This window comes from Lutzomyia longipalpis, chromosome 4, assembly GCF_024334085.1.
Source record: "Lutzomyia longipalpis isolate SR_M1_2022 chromosome 4, ASM2433408v1".
Lineage (NCBI taxonomy): Eukaryota > Metazoa > Arthropoda > Insecta > Diptera > Psychodidae > Lutzomyia > Lutzomyia longipalpis.
Genome location: NC_074710.1, coordinates 5,509,576 through 5,528,570, shown reverse-complemented (window position 1 = coordinate 5,528,570; position 18,995 = coordinate 5,509,576). Strand labels below are relative to the sequence as shown.

At 37.4% G+C, this 18,995-nt stretch overlaps 3 protein-coding genes and 1 non-coding gene across 8 annotated transcripts; 3 read left to right on the top strand and 1 right to left on the bottom strand.

The window, feature by feature from the left end:
* Window positions 1-212: 212 nt before the first annotated feature.
* On the top strand, window positions 213-8,835 carry LOC129795868 (vang-like protein 2). 4 transcript variants are annotated; one of them, XR_008751158.1, is made up of 5 exons: window positions 213-516; window positions 609-1,280; window positions 5,502-6,777; window positions 6,897-7,037; window positions 8,186-8,835. XR_008751158.1 is itself a non-coding variant. In XM_055837385.1 (3 exons), the coding sequence occupies exons 2-3, from the start codon at window positions 788-790 to the stop codon at window positions 6,644-6,646; spliced, it is 1,638 nt and encodes a 545-aa protein (XP_055693360.1). In that variant the 5' UTR covers window positions 213-516; window positions 609-787; the 3' UTR covers window positions 6,647-8,835. The 4 variants fall into 4 exon arrangements, 1 of the variants encoding a protein (XP_055693360.1); XR_008751159.1 differs by lacking the exon at window positions 6,897-7,037; XR_008751157.1 differs by having other exon boundaries at window positions 223-516; window positions 5,502-7,037.
* Window positions 8,836-9,965: 1,130 nt separating this feature from the next.
* Window positions 9,966-11,046, top strand: LOC129795907 (tetratricopeptide repeat protein 1). Its single transcript, XM_055837456.1, has 2 exons — window positions 9,966-10,418; window positions 10,658-11,046. Exons 1-2 carry the CDS (start codon window positions 10,102-10,104, stop codon window positions 10,947-10,949), a joined length of 609 nt encoding a protein of 202 aa, XP_055693431.1. The 5' UTR covers window positions 9,966-10,101; the 3' UTR covers window positions 10,950-11,046.
* Window positions 10,530-10,613, top strand: Trnal-uaa (transfer RNA leucine (anticodon UAA)). The gene has a single exon. It is a non-coding gene; the product is annotated as a tRNA-Leu (tRNA).
* Window positions 10,970-18,991, bottom strand: LOC129795857 (mothers against decapentaplegic homolog 4). Of its 2 annotated transcripts, none has more exons than XM_055837371.1 (6): window positions 18,798-18,991; window positions 17,963-18,713; window positions 15,540-16,064; window positions 15,049-15,470; window positions 14,840-14,966; window positions 10,970-11,314 (listed from the first exon to the last, which is right to left on the bottom strand). In XM_055837371.1, exons 2-6 carry the CDS (start codon window positions 18,552-18,554, stop codon window positions 11,103-11,105), a joined length of 1,878 nt encoding a protein of 625 aa, XP_055693346.1. In that variant the 5' UTR covers window positions 18,555-18,713; window positions 18,798-18,991; the 3' UTR covers window positions 10,970-11,102. The 2 variants fall into 2 exon arrangements, with proteins under 2 accessions (XP_055693346.1, XP_055693347.1); XM_055837372.1 differs by having other exon boundaries at window positions 18,848-18,976.
* Window positions 18,992-18,995: the final 4 nt, after the last annotated feature.

Below are 18,995 nucleotides of genomic sequence, written 5' to 3'. Positions count from 1 at the left end.
TGGCGTTGTCAAAGATTCAAGAAAGAAACTATTTTCGCTATTTTCATTATTTTTTTCAGCTTTATTGGCAAATTTCTCGTTCAATCGCATTAATATTTAATAATTTTTATGAAGAAAACAGAGAAAATATGAAAAAATATTTTTTTTGGAAATTTTTAAATAATATGACATCAGCTCATTTATTCGACGATTCTGTGTAATATCAAAACTTCAGTATGATTTGTAATTACTGACACGACGCTGGCTTTGTTTCCTTTTCACAATTAAATACAATTTTCTGCAATTTCTAATAAGAATTTCCCCCGGAAAGTTCTCAAAAATCACCCCGTAGTGTTCCCTTTGCCCCGTGGTGTACGTGAAAAGTGCAAAAAGTGCGTGAAAATGAGTGAAAAGTGAGGAAATTAGGCTGAATGGAGGCATCCACACGGGAAAGTTATTGATTCTCCATAAAAAATGCCAATCGCAGCTCCCACAAGTGAATTGCAGTGAAATTAATCATTCTCCGAGACAATTCCGGTGAGTTTGGATACGGTGTGAGCTGGTGGATTGGCCAGAGATGTGATCTTGATGTGCATTCATGAGAAATTTTCATTTACGTGAGATTTCAGAGTGATTGCGGTCACTGCCCTCACCGTCGTATCGCTGATCTTGTTCTTCGTCGCGTCTTGATGCATCAAATGGTGAATTCCTGGCGTGCAAATAACTGTCAACACTTGTCACTGAGCTCACACCCCGCGGGGAGTGTATTTGCCGCAATATCTGTAGCCCCTTGCCCACGACGTTCGGTATGGATGCGGAGTCCGTAAAGTCGGAGCAGAGTTCACGATCGCGACGTACGACAAGGCAGCAATCCGGGAGTCACAGGAGTAGACATTCCCATCGGAATCACAAAGGGAAGCGCCCCGATATGGCACCCTTTCAGACCACCGTCAATCTCGACGATTCCCGCGACGGCCAGGAAATCATTGAGGTGCAAATCCTGCCGCAGGATGAGAATTGGGGGGAGAACACCACCGCCGTCACGGGCAATACGTCCGAGCAGAGTGTCTCAATGGAGGATGTTAGCAATTGGCAGGGAGGCAGTGAGTCCGGCATGGGGTTTGCCTGTCAGCGATATATGGAGACCACACTGTCGCTCATCCTGTGCCTTGTGGCCTACTTCAGTCCCCTGGCCATGGTGATGATGCCCAAATTGGGCTTTTTCTCTCGAGCCTTCGACAATGCTGACCTCACTCCCATTGCCAGGAGTCAGCTACTTGCCTGCAATGCCGAATGCAAAGGTAGGTGCAAAAACAATTGAAGAAATCTTTTTATTTTTTAACCCTTTGTGGACCTCTGGCAAGTCTCTAAATTCTTTGATAAAAAAAGAGCTTGAATTTATGGATTCGGAGCGTAATAAAATGGTTAAGATGTATAGATTTTTTTTATTACGTGACATGTAATAAATAGTATATTACCGTCGAAAATTATTTACCCGGCTGGTAGATTCCTGACATTTTTTTAACCTTTGGAATGCGGAGGCCTTGGTAGTTACGTAGAATGCGAAGGTGGGGTCGTTGAACGACCCCAAAAAGAAGGCCAATTTTCTTCCAAACTATACAACCTGGAATTGTCGGGTTAGTGCCTATAGACCCTCCCGCCCGGGATAATTCTCCCTCCAGTCTATCTGTTGAGGTGGAGAGGGTGAAGATAAAGCCCAAGAACGTTGAAGTGGTTATCAAAGCGATAAACATTAAAAAAGCACCGGGATGTGATCTAATATCGGGCAAGATGATAAGGGAGCTCCCGGAGGTCTGTATTCGATTACTGACATACATCATTAACGCTGTCTTGCGAGTTGGATATTTTCCTGCCCAATGGAAAACGTCGATTATCAAAATGATTCCGAAACCAGGGAAAGATGACACCCTGGTGTCATCTTACCGCCCCATAAGTTTGCTCCCGATTCTGTCCAAGGTCTGTGAGAGGGTCATTTTGGGGAGGCTGATGCCCCACCTCAGGGATCATGTGATGCCGGACCATCAGTTCGGGTGTAGGGCGGCGCACTCAACAGTCCAGCAGGTCCATCGAATTGCCAACATTGTCCAGTCTGCCCTGGACAAAAAAATGTACTGCTCTGCAGTGTTTTTGGACGTGGCACAGGCATTCGACCGCGTGTGGCATGGAGGGCTGTTGGAGAAGATCCGAATGTACGTGCCGAAATATTACTACAATTTTTTCGAGTCTTATCTGTCGGAGAGGAGGTTCAGAGTCAAACATAACTCGGCAGTGTCCGAGTTGTGCAATATCAATGCCGGTGTCCCTCAAGGGAGTGTGATGGGACCGGTGTTGTATATGATCTACACTTGTGATGTCCCCACCTCGAGGTATGTCTCAACAGCTACCTTCGTCGACGACACTGCCATCCTCTCTACCCACAGGAATCCCAACACAGCATCGCGTGAGCTCCAGGGGCATCTGGATGATGTTGCGAAGTGGCTGAAGCGCTGGCGGATAAAAGTGAATGAGGGAAAATCGGCCCACATTTCCTTCACTCTTGGGAGATCGAATTGTCCGGCTGTGAGTCTCAATGGGAAGCAGATTCCAAGGGAGGATAACGTGAAATACCTTGGCATCCACTTTGATAGGAAATTGACGTGGGGGCGGCACGTGCAAGCAAAAGCCAAACAACTGAAAATTATGCACTCAAAGTTATACTGGCTCCTAGGGAGACACTCTAAAGTGTCCCCCTCAACGAAGCTCCTCATCTACAAGGCAGTGCTTAAACCGATCTGGACGTATGGTGTTCAGGTCTGGGGATCCACAAGCAAGTCCAACCTCAGTGTCCTCCAACGTTTCCAGTCAAAAATTCTCAGAAGCATATCCCACGCCCCGTGGTACGTTCGAAATGAAATTATCCACAGAGACCTTGGCGTCGCGACAATTCCGGAGGAGATCACTAAAATGTGCAAGAAGTACAAAAAGAAAATCTGCGAGCATCCCAACAAACTAGCGAAATCCCTGCTGGATCGGAAGATCTACAAGCGTCTCAAAAGAAGTGATGCCACTGACCTCTCGTCTAGATGGGAGGCTGGATCCAGAGTGTAGTGTTCTGGGGGGTGAATTGTATGGCAGGAAGCAAAGGTGGACTGTCTTATGTGCTGTATTGAAGTGTTGTTATGTGTGAGTTCTATTAAATATCCCTATGTACATGTGGATAGGAAATAAAATATGCCATATGGGTCGTTAAAAAAAAAAAAAAGTGCCTATAGATTCCTTATATAGTCCTCTTGCACCCTGCACCACAAATTCGTCGCTCTAAAATACTTAGAAGGAGATATTAAGGAAAAACATTTTTCAATCATTTTTCACAATTTCTTTTTGAGAAATTTGCCAAGAAAGTTAACCCCAACTGCAATTTTTTTTTCACTCTTCCCCACATTCCCCTAACTTCCCGCAACGTGATAAATGGCAATATTTCTCGAATATTCTTTATTGTTATGCACATTTACATGCTTCTAATCATGTTTTATGTTGTTTATGCTCTAAGAAATTTTCCGCAGAATGACCGTTACACCAATTTTTGAATTCCCTTCTTCTACATTTTTCTTAATAACTTTTCTTGTGGTGGTCGGATTGGGCTGAAATTTTTACACAACCTCCTCAGATAACCAAGGAACTTATTTCCAAAAGATGGGAACGCTATCTTTTATATTTATTAAGTTATAGCACGAAATATAGCGCTGGGGTCGTTCAACGACCCCGCTCCGCATTCCAAGGGTTAAACTCTTTACTTCATCACAAAATGATATTTCAGTTTTTTCCAAAAAAAAACTTTTTAAATCATTTTCATTAAAAAAAAAACATCTAGTAGGTATTAAGCGCATTAAATTATTTAAAATCTACATACAATTATATATCCTTTATATGTATTTTCCTACGCAACGTGTAATAAATTGTCTCCTTGTCAAAAAAAAAGTTACCCGGCTGGCCTATATTCTTGACTGATTTTTTTTTACATCAACACCAAATATTTTGATTTTTTACTTTTAACAAATTCACATTTTAGTGAGTTTTTAGAAAAAATTACATTTTTCTTTTTTTTTTTATCATTAAAAAAAAAATGGATAGAATTTGCTACTCTGGACTGTATTGAAATGAGATAAAATACGTAGAATTAAGATATTCTTGATTTGTATTTTTCTACGCGAAGTATAAAACAGTCTCCGTGTCGAAAAATATTTACCCGGCTGGCCCAATGTTCTTTACTTTATCACAAAATGTTTATCTATTTTTCTAAAAAAAAAAGCATTTTTGCAATATTTTTCAAACCTTTATAATTAAAAAAAAACACCCTGACGCATTAAATTAAAAATACATAGTATTGAATTAAGATATCCTTGATAAGTATTTTCTTACGCTACGTGTAATAATTTGTCTCCTTGTCAAAAAATGTTTACCCGGCTGGCCTGTATTCTCGACGTTCTCGACTGATACTTTTTTTTTACATCAACACCAAATGTTTTGATATTTTTGTAAACAAATTCACATTATTTGTGTGATTTTTTCAAAAAAAAATAGTAACAAAATCGATAGAATTTGCTACTCTGGACTGTATTGAAATAAGATAAAATACGTAGAATAAGGATATTCTTGATTTGTATTTTCCTACGCGACGTATAATAGTTTCCTTTAGCGAAAAATATTTGCCCGGCTGGCTCTATGTATCTTACTTTATCACACAATGTATTTTTATCAATAAAAAAACAGCTACATTTTTATAAATCTTTTAAAAGAAAACTTCTTAGTTCAGAACGTAATAAAATAGTTGAAATAAATAAAAATATGAATTTCCTGACTGGAAAGAAACCCTTTTGTGTTATATTTTCTTACGTGACATGTAATATTATACTCGTCGTAAAATGTTAACCCGGCTGGCCTATATGACTGACTAACATTTTACTATTTATTTTATTTGACATTTTCTTTTATATAAAATGATTTCGAATATGATTTTAAATTGAAACATTCTAGCAATTATTGTGGAGAGAATTATTTGAATTTTTTATATATTGAAAATATTTTTAAACATTTATCCATTTTTAAGAGAAAAAAACTGAAGTTTTGTCAGGACTATCATTGTCAAAAAAACATCCAGCTTTGTAATAAATTAAACAGAATTAAATTAATGAATTAAAACTATTTGACAAGATTCTCTTTTTACTATTTTTTTAATTTTCAATTTATTAGTTTTCTTCGTAATTTAGAATTTTGAAAGTCTTTAAAATGTTAAATATTGAATTTTTTTAGGCATTTTAGACAAATTTTTAGGCATGAGAAAATTAAGAAAAATTTTAATAATTCTTGCCGGCCGGGTAAATGTCAAACAAACATTGCGTGGCGTATAAAAATGAGAATTGTTAGTGAATTGAAAGTTAACCCTTTGAGGACTTTTGAGAGTCCTTTAAATCCTTCAAGATGTACCTCCAATGAAATCCTTAACCGATTTATCCTTGCTGCAGGACAATTGGTCTCCCTGGCTGTTCGAATGATCCTCCTGGCACTCGCTCTATGGGCAATCTTTCTACGGAAGCCAGCTGCAACACTCCCACGAATCTTCTTGTTTCGTGCCACGGTGATCCTCCTTGTTTTGGTCTCAACTTTCGCCTTTTGGCTCTTCTACGTGGTTCAAGTCACCGAGGGAACAAAGGCAATCATTGAGGGTGCCGAGGCGGCTGACTACAAATCCCTCGTTGCCTTTGCCACAAGTTTCGCCGATACTCTCCTCTTTATTCACTACATTGCGGTGATTTTGCTGGAGGTTCGGCACCAGCAGCCCGTGTACTACGTGAAGGTGGTACGGAGCCCAGATGGGGAGAGTCGTTCGTACACAATTGGGCAGTTTAGTATCCAACGGGCAGCTGTGTGGGTGCTGCAGAAGTACTACACGGAATTCACAATATACAATCCTTATCTTGAGCGTATTCCGGTGTCCAAATCCCAACGGAAGGCGCTGTCAACGTTCAAATACTACGACGTTGATGGGGTGAATGCGTCGCAGCAGCAGAGTCAATCTCGTGCCGTTCTGGCGGCTCATGCTCGACGGAGGGATTCGAGTCACAATGAGCGCTTCTACGAGGAGCACGAGTACGAACGGCGGGTGAAGAAGCGACGTGCGAGGCTCATAACAGCCGCCGAGGAGGCCTTCACGCACATTAAGCGTGTGCACAATGAACCAGCCCCGGCTATTCCGCTGGATCCGCAGGAAGCTGCCCAAGCGGTCTTCCCATCAATGGCTCGTGCTCTGCAGAAGTATCTGCGTGTCACGCGACAACAGCCACGGCATACGGTGGAGTCAATCCTCAAACACTTAGCGCACTGTCTGAAGCACGATTTAGCCCCGCGTGCCTTCCTGGAGCCCTACCTCGTGGAATTTCCGGTGATGCAGAGTGAAAAGGAACGTCGCCCAGTGCAATCGTGGTCACTCATTTGCGATGAACTCCTCTCGCGGCCTCTGTCCGACGGGTGCTCCTTCCAGCTCATCCAGAGTGACATCTCCCTCGTTGTCACGGTGCACCGTTTGCCGCATTTTCACGTCTCCGAGGAGGTTGTTGATCCCAAAAGCAACAAATTTGTCCTCAAACTCAATTCAGAGACGAGTGTGTGACAGGAGGAGGAGAATGCCTACAATTGGCATCAACTAATGCACGACGAGGCCAACGATAGGACATACGATGAGATTATTTATCAATTTATCTAGTGATTAATCGAGGAAATCTATTATCTTGCTCTATTAAGGTAAAACATATCGAATCTTTGAAGATTTTATATTTTCTTTCAAAAGATGGTTCTATACTTTTTCATATCTCTAGTTATATTTAAGTTTATTTTTTCTTTGAATTGTTTCTAAAACAAAGCACAAATCACACAAGACGTACTTTCTTCTCATGCAAAATGTGATTTATTTATTAATTGCATTCACTTGGGAGATGGATTGATTGGAATTTTTTATTCAAAGTCTGGGAGGAACATTATTCATTTAACCAATCAAATTGAAGGTAAGACTTCTTGTTGAAGGTTAAGTGAAGAAGAAGAAGAATAAAAATTCTCTCTGATTGGTTGAGAATCTCAAGCAGAATGGCCATTGGATGATTCATGCACAGCTTGAGTGCAAAGTTAGCTTGAATGGAATTTTGATGTGTTTTTTTTTTTAGATAAGATCGGTCATATGCTGAAATTTAAATCAATTTAGAGAAAACTTTCATTTTATGAAAAATAAAAACATTCAGTATTTTTTTTATATTATAACAAATTCAGCAAAAAAAATTAATCTGAATTTTAAAATTAATTTATAATTATTTAAAAAAAAAACTCAGTTTAAATTATAAATTAACAGTCAAATTCAATAAAGGATAGAAAAATAAAATTTTTATTAAGCAGTTCTAAATTCAATTGCTGAATTAGTTTATTTAGTTGCTGATTCTTTTAATCAAACGTTGAATAAATTGTTAAGACACTGAATTATTTATTCGGTTGTCAATACTTCAATTCTGTTGCTAATAATTTGATTCTGCTGCCGAAAATTTTATGAGGTTGCTGAATTTTTTATTCAATTTCTGATATTTTTATTCGGTTGCTGAATTTTTTATTCAGTTGCTGATAGTTTTATTCGGTTGCTGAATTTTTTATTCAGTTGCTGAAAATTTTGTTAAGTGGTGAAATATTTTATTTAATTTCCTAACAATTTACGTATTCAGTTGCTGACTATTTTATATGGTTTCTGAATATTTTATTCAATAGCTGATAATTTTATTCGGTAGCTGAATTGTTAATTCGGTCGCAGAAAATTTTATTTTCTTCCTGATTTATTTTTAGTTTATTAATATTTTATTCGGTTTCTGACTGTTTTATTTAATTTCTCAATACATTATTCAGTTACTGATACTTTATTCGGTTACGATTAATTTTATTAAGTTGTGAAACATTTTATTCGGTTGCTGATAATTTTATTCCATTGCTGATTATTTTATTCTGCTGCTGAAAATTTTATTTAGTTTCTGAATATTTTATTCGGTTGCTGACAATTTTATTCCATTGCTGATTATTTTATTCTGCTGCTGAATTGTTAATTCGGTTGCTGTATTTTTTTATTCGATTTCCAAAAATTTAATTTGGTTGCTGACAACTTATTTTTTTTTTTTTTCAGTTGCCGAATATTCTATTTAGTTTCTGATTGACTTAAGAAGTATTCAATTGCTGGAAATTTTTGTTCAATTAGTAACCATTTAATAACCCTAATTTTATTTAAATTCCAACTCATTCCCCATCTTTCCTTCTGAATGCAATTTTAAATAAAAAATCTCTCACAATATCTCCCTGTCCCTTTAAGACTTGATAGATAGTAAAAAACATTTTATATATTTATATAAAAAAATAAAAAAATAAGCATTTTTATATCAAAGCATTTCTTTAGAGAGAAAGAGAAAAAAAAGTATTTATATAATTAAGATTATACGAGGCATTTGAGAATAGTATTATAGTGGCTTTTTATATGCATTTTCTCTAAAAAAAAAAAAAACAATAAAATTAATGTATCTCGTGGTATGATGATGAACCCTTTTTGGGATTAAAAAAAACGGATAAAACTAATATACAATATATTTAATTAAAATGTACAGAGACCAGTTACTCGCACAGAGTTCCAGTAAAGAGTTCGATCTAAAAGTATTTAATAAGGTAAAATATAACTTTTTTCATCACATTTTTGTACATTATATTGATCTTTGATAATTAAGCTTTTGCAGGAATTGTAATTGCTGTACTATGAGAGAGGAAATAAATGAGAAAATAAATAAATGTTTGTTTTTTATTTGTTAAGAAATTAAGGTTTTAGCGTTTCTTACGTCTTCCTTCCATGTTAGCAGAATTTACAAGGAGTTCCGGAAGCTTTCTGAACCACAAGATTATTCATAAAGTGAGGTTAAGTTCAATTTTTTTCACATTAAAAATCCTTCAAGTTTACTTATTGCTGCATTTTCTTATCATTTTGATGATTTTATTAAAATTAAAATAATCTAGAAAATGAAAATATCATGGCGCCGATAAACTAAGCTTTTTGACCGTTTTGATATTCAATTTTCGACCACCTAGAGTTTTTCATAAAAAGAACTTTTTAGGACATCCCAATGCTGCTTTGAGAACTTGGTACACGCGTTTCTGATGTTTCACGCGAAACTAGTTTTTGCTCATTTTGGATTTTTTTACATTCTGATAATTTTTGTCTTGTCCTTATGGTCTGAAAAATTATTTAATTCTTTGAAAATGTTTTCTATCAAAGTTTCTTTATTTCCAAAACAATATTTTCGTATATTTCTTTGTTTTTTTGTTTGTTTTAAACGTTAACGAAACCATTAAGTTTCATTATTTCTCGTTTCTTTGCTGTGAAACATTTGGGTTTTGTTTCTTAATTTGTTTTCTTCAAACGTTTTGGAGCTTTGAGGCCTTGTCAATTTTTAATTTTATTTCAATTGGAAAAAAGAAACAATTTAACCAGTTTAACTTACTTTTTTGCTGTAATTTCTTGCTTGTTTGTCCACAGTAACATTAAAAACTTAGAACGCGTTTCTAACGTTTCAAGTAACCACAAATGAAATTTTTTCTGCTTTCCTTATATTCTAAGAAATTAAGATTAATAGGTTAAGTCTGTAAAACTACTTTAGTTCCCCTTTCTCAGCGAATATTGTTTCGTTTTCTTTTGGTTTCGTTTGTTCCACAAAACTAAAGTTTCGTTACGGAAATCATTTGAGATCTTATCAATCTTGCTTTTTTTTTCCTTTAATTTAATCTTAAATGAGAAAAGAAACAAGAAAAATGTAAGAAAACTTTTCCAGCTTAAAAATTAATTTATATTCAGCACTTTTAAGCTTCAGGTAAGTTTTTTTCTCACTAAAACTGAGCAACTTGAGCATGAAGTGAAGGTCATTTGTGGGACAGTCTAATAAAATAGTTGAAGCAATTTGTTGTTTTGTTTTCCATTGAATTTTCCCGAGGAAAATTCCATAAAATCCTTGAAATAGATGACAAAGTAGTACGCTGGGCCAAGAGACGGGACAAAGGGACACAATGGAGGAGTGTGATAGAACGGAGACATCCCTGCCTCCGGATGGTGATTCAGAAACAAATATTCCTAACCTCACGGATGTGATTGTTCAGCTGAAAAGTGAAGGAAATCGTTGCTTCCGCGAAGGGAATTACGAGGATTCCCTCATCCTGTACAGTGCTGGCGTGAAGATTTGCCCTGTTGACTCTGTGGAACAGCGGGCAGTTTTCTTTGCCAACAGAGCAGCCACAAATGTGAAGCTGGAGGAATTCTCGCGCGTCATTGAGGACTGCACGGTGGCTCTCTTGCTGAAGCCAGACTACCTAAAAGTGCTCCAGAGGTGAGTTCCGAGGAGGGATTCCTCTTTGACCTGGTCAACATTGGTCAGGGAATTGTGATGAGTTTGGCGCATTAAAAGATGATGTGAATCTTAGTGCCGTGACTAAGCGCAGTCAGGTTGGCCGAGCGGTCTAAGGCGCCAGATTTAAGCTCTGGTTCCCGAGAGGGAGCGTGGGTTCGAACCCCACACCTGACACGCACATTTCTTTTTTTTCCCCGACTTACCCTTCTTTTTTTCAGGCGAGCAGTGTGCCTGGAGAAGTTGGAGAAACTCGAGGAGAGTCTCGAGGATTACCAGCGTATCCTCACCCTTGATCCCGGCAATACAGACGCCCGTTTCGCGTCGGCACGTCTCACGGAAATGGTGCAGGAACGCAACGAAAAGCTAAAAGAGGAGATGCTGGGAAAGCTCAAGGATGTGGGGAATCTCATCCTGAAGCCCTTTGGACTCTCCACGAATAACTTCCGCATGGTGAAGGATGAGAAGAGTGGCTCCTATTCCATTAATTTTGTCAACAACAACCAATCATAACGCCCCCACACGGGGAAAAATGCAATGTGTGAATGTTTTATTCAATTAAATGTTTTTTTTCTCTCTATTAAATTATTTACATAATGCAATATAATAAGTTTGTAAAAATGGCTCTGAGAAGTCAGCTTAGGGGGCTCATCCTTTCCTCCTTTCTTACTCAACGGTGCGGGGTCCATCGATGGGCATTGTGTGGAGTACCTCGTCGAGAAGTTGAAGAGCTCGATGGAGGTGAACCTCTACCCAACATGGAGTATCCTTGATGCTCTGTCGCGGATAGTCAGGACCCCAGCCCTTCACAAAGCTCAGGCGCAGGATACAGAGACGCCGAAGGTCATCCACACCAATCCCAGCAGCTGCATTGAGACCTAAAGAGACAGATTTGATTACATTTTGTTCTAAAATATCCTTTCCAGCGATCATAGAGCTTGATCAGGAACAAAACCAATAAACTCTAAAGCAGAAATAAGGAATTTTAACATTAAAAAAATAGTTTTTATTTAAAAAAACCAAAAAATGACTTTAAAAAATCTAATGTTAGGGGAACGTAGCCCAATTCAGACCTCTTCGTGTCCTTATAAATCCTCTATTAATAAAATAAAAACAATTAAGGTATTAAGGGTATTAATTAAGGAAGTTCAAATTAAGTCGTTTCCCCTTAATATACTGATGATCAATTAACCCATCCTCACTTTTTGTATGATACAGTCGTGACCTCGTGGTAGGACCATCGTCAAAATGACTTCTCCGCGGTAAAACGGCTTCAGAATGAGGAATTTTGCCTTCGCAGTGGGACAATTAGTATCCTACCTTTCCAATAGTACTAATTGTCCCACTGCGAAGGCAAATTTCCTCATTCTGAAGCCGTTTTACCGCGGAGAAGTCATTTTGACGACGGTCCTACCACGAGGTCACGACTGTATATCATACGCAAAATTGGTAATTTTTGATTAATTTTTATGACGCGAATTCGCAAAATTTTCCTTCCGGGTTAGTGTTTTCCACTTTTATATACCCTTAACTCTTTATATTAATTTTCCTGGGTGTCTAAAACATAAAATAATGTTATTTTTTGACAAAAATCTAAGTGTATCCAAATGCAAAGTTGTCCGGAAACCAAAATGTGTGTATTTTAAGTGAAAATTCCCTTTTTCTCCGTAATATTTTGTGCAAAATCTCTTATTTATTAATAAAACTTTGTGAATTAAGCAAAATATCCGTCTCCGGCCGCAAATTATTCAATATTTTACGTGATAAACATCTGCGTATGATATATCATACGTTGGTTGAATTGAGGTACTTTTTAGGTTATAGTGCGAGTTTATTTCTGTGAGGGAAGATTTAAGAGTTTGGGAATGAAAATATAAATTTCAGTGAAAAGGAATGTCAGGAAGTGCTAAATCAGATACATCGTAAGTATTAAAAAGTATCTAACACCGGGAAATATAAAAATTATAGCGAAAATCTTGATTTTTGTAGGTCTGAGAACGAAGAAGAATAGCACATCCGGCTCTGTCCGGAGACTTGTCAGCATGCTCACAAGAAGTCTCCGCCCTAGAGCCAACCATGCAACTTGAGATGGTTATTTTATTTCCTGGCTACGCAACTGTTAGCGATGAGGACAACTGTGGGAACCACGACAAGTTCAGCTTCTATCTTCTTAGAGCTAGAACTCTACAAGAACGCGGTGAGTTGATTCTGAAACCCAAAGATTGGAGTTCTATTGGATCAATTAATTAATTCTGGTCCAAAATATAGCCAGAATACTTCATTTTAACATAAATTATGTAATTTATGCATTTAAATAAATTAAAGTTTTGGTTTCAACACTGAGAAAAAATTAGATTTTTTCAACCCCCTTTCGTTAAACGTATGATATATCATACGGTGTCTACCGACGCCCCCATGGGGGCTAAAAATTTTATTTTCAGGAATTATATTTCTTATAGGCTTATTAATCAAATTCTAGAAAATGAAGGTCCTACGTACAGAAGATCTATGACCTCGTTAGCATGGGTTAATTTGAATAAATAAACTAGTATAGTTTTAAAAAATGCTTGATAAAAATCGGCCCAGCAGTTTTTTGGCGATCAGTGATACATTTCTTAGAATTTCCTAAAAATTTTATTTTCAATTCCTTGCTTTTCGATTAATATTTGAAACTGATTTTCATAAGAAAACTAATTATTCAGAAGATTAGATTAACTTTTCTCGTTTTTACAATTCCGATTTAAACTAAGAAAATTTGAATTTTTAGTTAGATTTTATCTCTTTTTTATCCAAATTGGATTAATGAAGAATTAAACTTTGAAAAATCGTTATGTTTTCGATTTTTGTTGATTTTTACAAAGACGTAGGCAGGAATTGACAGAAAAGAATGTTTCTCTAGCATTCGAATTAGCGGTTTTTGATAATTTATGCAATTCTTACTACTATTTCCGTTTATTTTCTAACGTGTAGGTAAAGTTATTGTTTGTTTGACGTTTAATATTAAACTTGACGTATCTTCTAAGCCTTTAACGGTATTTTGAAAGTATTATTTACTAATTTTAACGCTTAAAGTTTCTTTTCTAATGTTTAAAATTACTTGTCAAGAACTTTTGACGTTTCAGCTGTGATTTTTTTTAATGCTTGACATTTTCAACGTTTGACTTTTCTTTTTTTAGTTTTTGACATTTTTTCTAACTTTACGTTTCATATTTTTGACGTTTTTTCTTATAGAAACATTTTAAAATTCTCTTTTCGATTATTTATTATAGAAGAAGTTTTATCCGGAATTAAATTATTTTGACACTAAAAGAAAAAAAATTAACCTGTCTGAACTTTTAGGTTGTTAGTCAGATCCCAGAAACATTCTTTCTAGCTAGATAAGAAGAATTTTGACTTTATATTTTAAAATGATTTATCAAAATTTCTAAAAGATAAAAATAAATTTCAGCGCCATTTTGTTTTTTTTTTAAAGGAAGATCTAACAGGAACTGAATTCTAGAAATCGTTATTCTATCCCTAATTGAAATACTTAATACGTGAATTTTAAATAATTATCTTTCCTAATATATTCTGTAGCTTTAAAAAAATACTCTAGATTCATGAAATTTTCAAAAATTTCACCAAGATTTTGAACATTTCATGAAATTTTTGAAACTTTTACAGAAGTTCTTTTTGTTAGACAAACATAAAAGCTCCAAAAATAAAAAAAATATTGCGTAATTTATTAATTTTGCTGAATCAATCGGTCGCGAAAGGGTTAAATTTTTCATCAGAACTTTACTGATATTAATTTCAAATTTCTCTAAAAAAAAAAAACGAACAATTTCTCAGGCAATTTTTATGTTTTTTAAACACTCCAAAATTCCTCGGGCTCAATTCATTTTAATTTATATTAAAATAAAAATTATTTATGCGATTTTTATGCTATTAAACTCAACGTTAGCCCAGCCGGGAACATTTTTCCCAGAATGACTTTATTACACGTTGCGTAAAAAAACATTGAATGCGTAATGTAAATCGGTTTTCACGGGTTTTCAATGTGTTAACTTTACTAACCAAATGATGAAAGGAGTTCATGCAGTTGATATGGGCCAAGTACCTAATTCGAGAAAATAGAGAAAACAATTTTGACCCAACCAGTTTGACATTTCATGCATTGAAAGGGACAAAATGGAAAATGGTCGCCAATTTTTTTTGAATTGTTTACGAAACTTGGCTTTTTTTTTCTTTGTGATCCCAGTAGAAAATGTTGAATATTTTTGGCGATTCTTTATTCTTTTTTGATTCCCTACAAAACTGGATGGGTCAAAATTGGTTTCTCCGTTTATTTGAATTAGGTACTTGGCCCATGTCTTGTGCATAATGTCCTTTGGTTAAAAAATATCAAATAATTTTGTACTTACTGCGTGGTGGAGCGCCTATTTGAGATCCAGGGAGCCCCGCAACGGCAGCTGCCTGTGCTGCAGCTGCTGCTTGAGCATTGGCGGCCAAAGATTGCATTTGTCTGTAGCATTGGCGCAAATCAAAGACCTTTTTTTTCACAACAACAAAAAAACAACAAATAAAAAGAAATTAATTCATCTCAATTGAGCAAGAAAAGACATCAATTAACCTTAATGTATGCAGCTGGATAGATTTTGTGAACAGCATCACCGGGAGTTCGTCCTGCTTCGCGATCGAGGTAGTAGCTCTGCACGAAGACTGAATGATCACTGAGGCAGCGCATCCAGACATCCCCTTCGCCGCGGAGATCAAGCTGTACGCCCTTGCCAATGTGCAACCGGGCGCGTTCACTCTGTTCCGTTCGGTGGACATTGCTGAGTGCCCCGAGGCAGAAGCGATTCCCCCCAGAGGGATCAACGTACCCATCAACAATGACATTTGGCTTTGACGACGGCACCTTGTACGTCTCCCCCACTTGTGTGTCCAACTCAAAGTACGCCACAGAGCACCAATATTCAGGGGCTGGTTGACGCGACAGCAAGCGCTGATGCCCAAAGACTTCCCCCTGAATATGGGAGTTCCCATGTGACCCTGAAAGGTTCCATTAAGAGAATGTTTAGCAAGAAGAGATTTGAGAAAGTTTTCCGCGAAGAAACTCACAGAACATTGATTGATTCTGCCTCATGTCCGGTGGTTGCATTGATTGCGTGTAGGTGAGAGTGCTGGAACCCGTCCAGGTGCCCTGAATGGATTCTGCAGACGTGAATGGCTGTGTTGATTGCACTTGACCTGCTCCACCACCACCACCACCCGCACCAGGTGTCGCTGCTCCCGATGCCGCTGCTGCAACGTAGCCATTCTTCTGCGGATGCCCCGATGCTGATGCCGATGTCTGGATGATTGTCATGCTGCTACCTGCTGTAGCTTGTGGTTGTGCCTCCACGGGGAGTTGCTGCTCAGCCGCTGCTGGTGGTACAGCTGGTGTACCTGCATAGTAGGTCTGCGGGGGCGATTGAGCTTGCAATGCCCCTTCGGGAGGTGCTGAGGATGGCATAACATTCGCCTGAGCTGTTGCCGCCATGCCGGCGAGTGAAACAATCGGTTGCTGTTGCACCTGCTGCCCCGGGTGGATGCATGCAGTTGACGGGAGACCACCATCCGGTGGAACTGTCATTGTATGAGGTCCTAAAGGGACAAATAAGTTGGTATACCAAACTTCGTATGAGCACGTTTTAGACATCCCACATTACGAAATGTGAATGTTTTTCATTTTTTTTTTTCATATTTTCGAAATCCAAAATGGCCGCCAGCCGCCATTTTGAAACACTTTCAACCACTTCCGTTATAGCTAGAGGTCTAAAATTTTAATATGTTGTAGAGCTCAATGAGACGTTTTCATCAACAATTCATACTTGAAAATCGGTCAAGCGGTTTAGCAAATATGGCGGCCTAAAGCAAAAAGTGTTTTTTCGATATAACTCGAGAACGGCTTGACCGATTTTGACCATCTTGGTATCAAATGAAAGGTATTGAGAAGCCCTACAACTGTCTAGAACATTTCAAGTTTCAAAAACATCCGCAAGAGGCGCTAAAAACAAAAACAAAAATTGCCTAACTTTAAGGGGCTATATCTCCCAACATCTGTTATTGTTTTCCTTTAAATTTTGATATGTTGTAGCCAGACTTAATATCTTTCACCAGTCCGAAAATGAAGAAAATCTATGTCGCCGTTTAGAAGATATCGCCATTTGAAAAATTCTTGAATTTGAAAAGTTCTAAGAGCCATATCTCCTGTTCTGCTCGTCCGATTTTGCTCAATCCGGTATCAAATTAAAGGTTTTGCAATTCTCTACAACTTTCTAGAACATCAGAAATGTCTAAAACCATTCTTTTAGGATAAAAAAAAATCAAAAAACTGTTTTGGTAGAACAAAAATCCGTCATCATAGCTTATTTCAATACCTTTCCAAAACTAGTCAAGAAACTGTAGGTCTTATAGAACTTGAGATATGAGCATTTTTATCTTTCAAAGTGATGAATTTCATAAAAAGAAAATCAACTTTGCCTACTAATAGGGGTAACTGGGGTAAAATGGTGAATTTGAAAAAAAAAATAAAAATTAATATCTCAAGAAGCAGTGAGAGCTTATCTGTCTAATTTTGTCAGTAGTTGCACTTCATACCCCTGCCTAAGCATAGAAAGTTTCATAATAATTGATCCAATATTTTGGCTTTTATTTGAAAAACAAATTTTTCTAACCTCAAAGTTACTCTGACCACTCAACTACAAATTCAGTTTTGGCGAAATTCTCTGAAATATTTTTTGATCCAAATGCATTTTGAGACAGAGTAACTATTGCTAAACACGAATCTAATCTGAATTTTCCGAAAAAAATTTCCGAGTTTTCTCGTAGAACACTGATAGTAAAAAGTACCGCTTGGGGCAAAATGGTGAATTTGGTGTTTTTTTTAAAATAACTTTTTAAATTTTTGAAAGAATAATTTCCCTTAATTAGTATAACTATTATATACAATTTGGGATGTTTAATCACTTCCTATTACCAATTTTTATAAACTAAAAAAATAAAAAAGGAAATTTCTTAAATTTAACGTTTTTTTTTTTAATTTTTTGTATTTTTTTATTAAAAAAAAAAATAGATATTATAAGTGTCTTGCTAAAATAATTTCATTAAATTAAGATTCGCGAACAAAAAACGCAATTAACCGTTTTACCCCAGGATTTTTGGAACAGGCAAATTTGGAAGGGTTTGGAAAATGGCCTGAAAAAGCATTTTCCCATTGAGATAGAGAAAAATCGTCTGAGACAAAGTTGTAGCCCGGAAAATTTTCTATAAGATAGTAGTCATGGGAAATCTCAAATATTTCCATGGAACTCAGGAAAAATTATCTCCCAAAAATTCACCGAATTACCCCAGTTTCTCCTACAACTCAGAAATTAAATTACAACGCATAAACAAACTTTTACACGTTGTGGGACACCAACTCTTATAACTGGACGCATTATGTTTGATTTTTTAATTCATTAAAATCCCTCAAAGCTCCTGAAATTGGGGAACTTTCTCACCTTGCTGGTATCCAGCGTAGGATGAATTGTTCATCGGTGGTGGTGGATGGTGCTGTATGGTGCCCGTATCGAGTGCTTCCATCTCCATTTGACTCGGTACCAAACCACCAGCAGAGTATTCATCCTTAACAATCCTACTGGGGCCCGATTGCAGTGTCAACCCACTCAGGTCAATGCCCGGTGAGACAACGCGTTCATAGTGATAGGGATTCACGCACACGGAGTCACATTTGAGGTCAAAAGCATACTGACAGTACTTTACGTGCTTCAGTTCGTTTTTATGCAGATCCGGCCATCGCCAGATGCGTGCGTAGATTACATGCGGGAAGCCCTTCCGCCCGGCCACCTGCAGACGTCCATCGAGGGTACGCTGAATGGTGACGCACTTACTGGGATGTGCCCCATTTGTCGTGATGGCCGTTATGAGGGAATCAAGCTCATCGCGCTTCTCCTTGAGCTTCTTCACGAGACTCTCAATGGCACGCTTGGCAAAGCCCTCACTCTCACCACCCTGCCTGTGGCACATGAGGCTGTGCACAATACTGAGGCATGCATCTGCCGATGTGGGTGCCGTCGATGGAATTGAATTCATCCTGGCGTCCGGAAGTTCCTCCTCCTTCACTTTTAGTAAGACTGGTGGCTTCACACAATTTGCGCTCTCAATGCGCCTTCCCTGACAATTTAAACGCTCCAATAATCCTCACACCCACGCACCACCCATGGCGGTGAATGCAAAAATCAGCTGGGGGTACTGCAAAAACGACAAGAAGATGCCTAAAATGCCGCTGGCCAAAACAAAGAATCCCAAACATGCACTCAAAGATTTTTTTTTCACCTCAATTTCCCGTCAAAGTTCCCCAAAAACAATGCGAAACAAACACTCACTGCTTAGTTTAAACACCGCTAAAGGTTTTCCAGTGTCCAATTATCCACTTTTCACCCCAATTTTCAAGGAAAAACACGAAAAAATTACACAAATTGCAATCTTTTGCAAAATAATAAAAAAACCCGAGATGGCAGCTCGAACAGATGG

What these genes read in the sequence shown, in the direction of transcription:
- LOC129795868 (XM_055837385.1), top strand. Translation starts at nt 788, where the DNA reads ATGGATGCGGAGTCCGTAAAGTCGGAGCAGAGTTCACGATCGCGACGT. An exon ending in CTGCAATGCCGAATGCAAAG is followed by an intron (nt 1,281 to 5,501) that starts GTAGGTGCAAAA and finishes TCCTTGCTGCAG; the next exon opens with GACAATTGGTCTCCCTGGCT.
- LOC129795907 (XM_055837456.1), top strand. Translation starts at nt 10,102, where the DNA reads ATGGAGGAGTGTGATAGAACGGAGACATCCCTGCCTCCGGATGGTGAT. An exon ending in TACCTAAAAGTGCTCCAGAG is followed by an intron (nt 10,419 to 10,657) that starts GTGAGTTCCGAG and finishes TCTTTTTTTCAG; the next exon opens with GCGAGCAGTGTGCCTGGAGA.
- LOC129795857 (XM_055837371.1), bottom strand. Translation starts at nt 18,554, where the DNA reads ATGAATTCAATTCCATCGACGGCACCCACATCGGCAGATGCATGCCTC. An exon ending in GCAGAATCAATCAATGTTCT is followed by an intron (nt 15,471 to 15,539) that starts GTGAGTTTCTTC and finishes GGAACCTTTCAG; the next exon opens with GGTCACATGGGAACTCCCAT. An exon ending in ATCCAGCTGCATACATTAAG is followed by an intron (nt 14,967 to 15,048) that starts GTTAATTGATGT and finishes GTGAAAAAAAAG; the next exon opens with GTCTTTGATTTGCGCCAATG.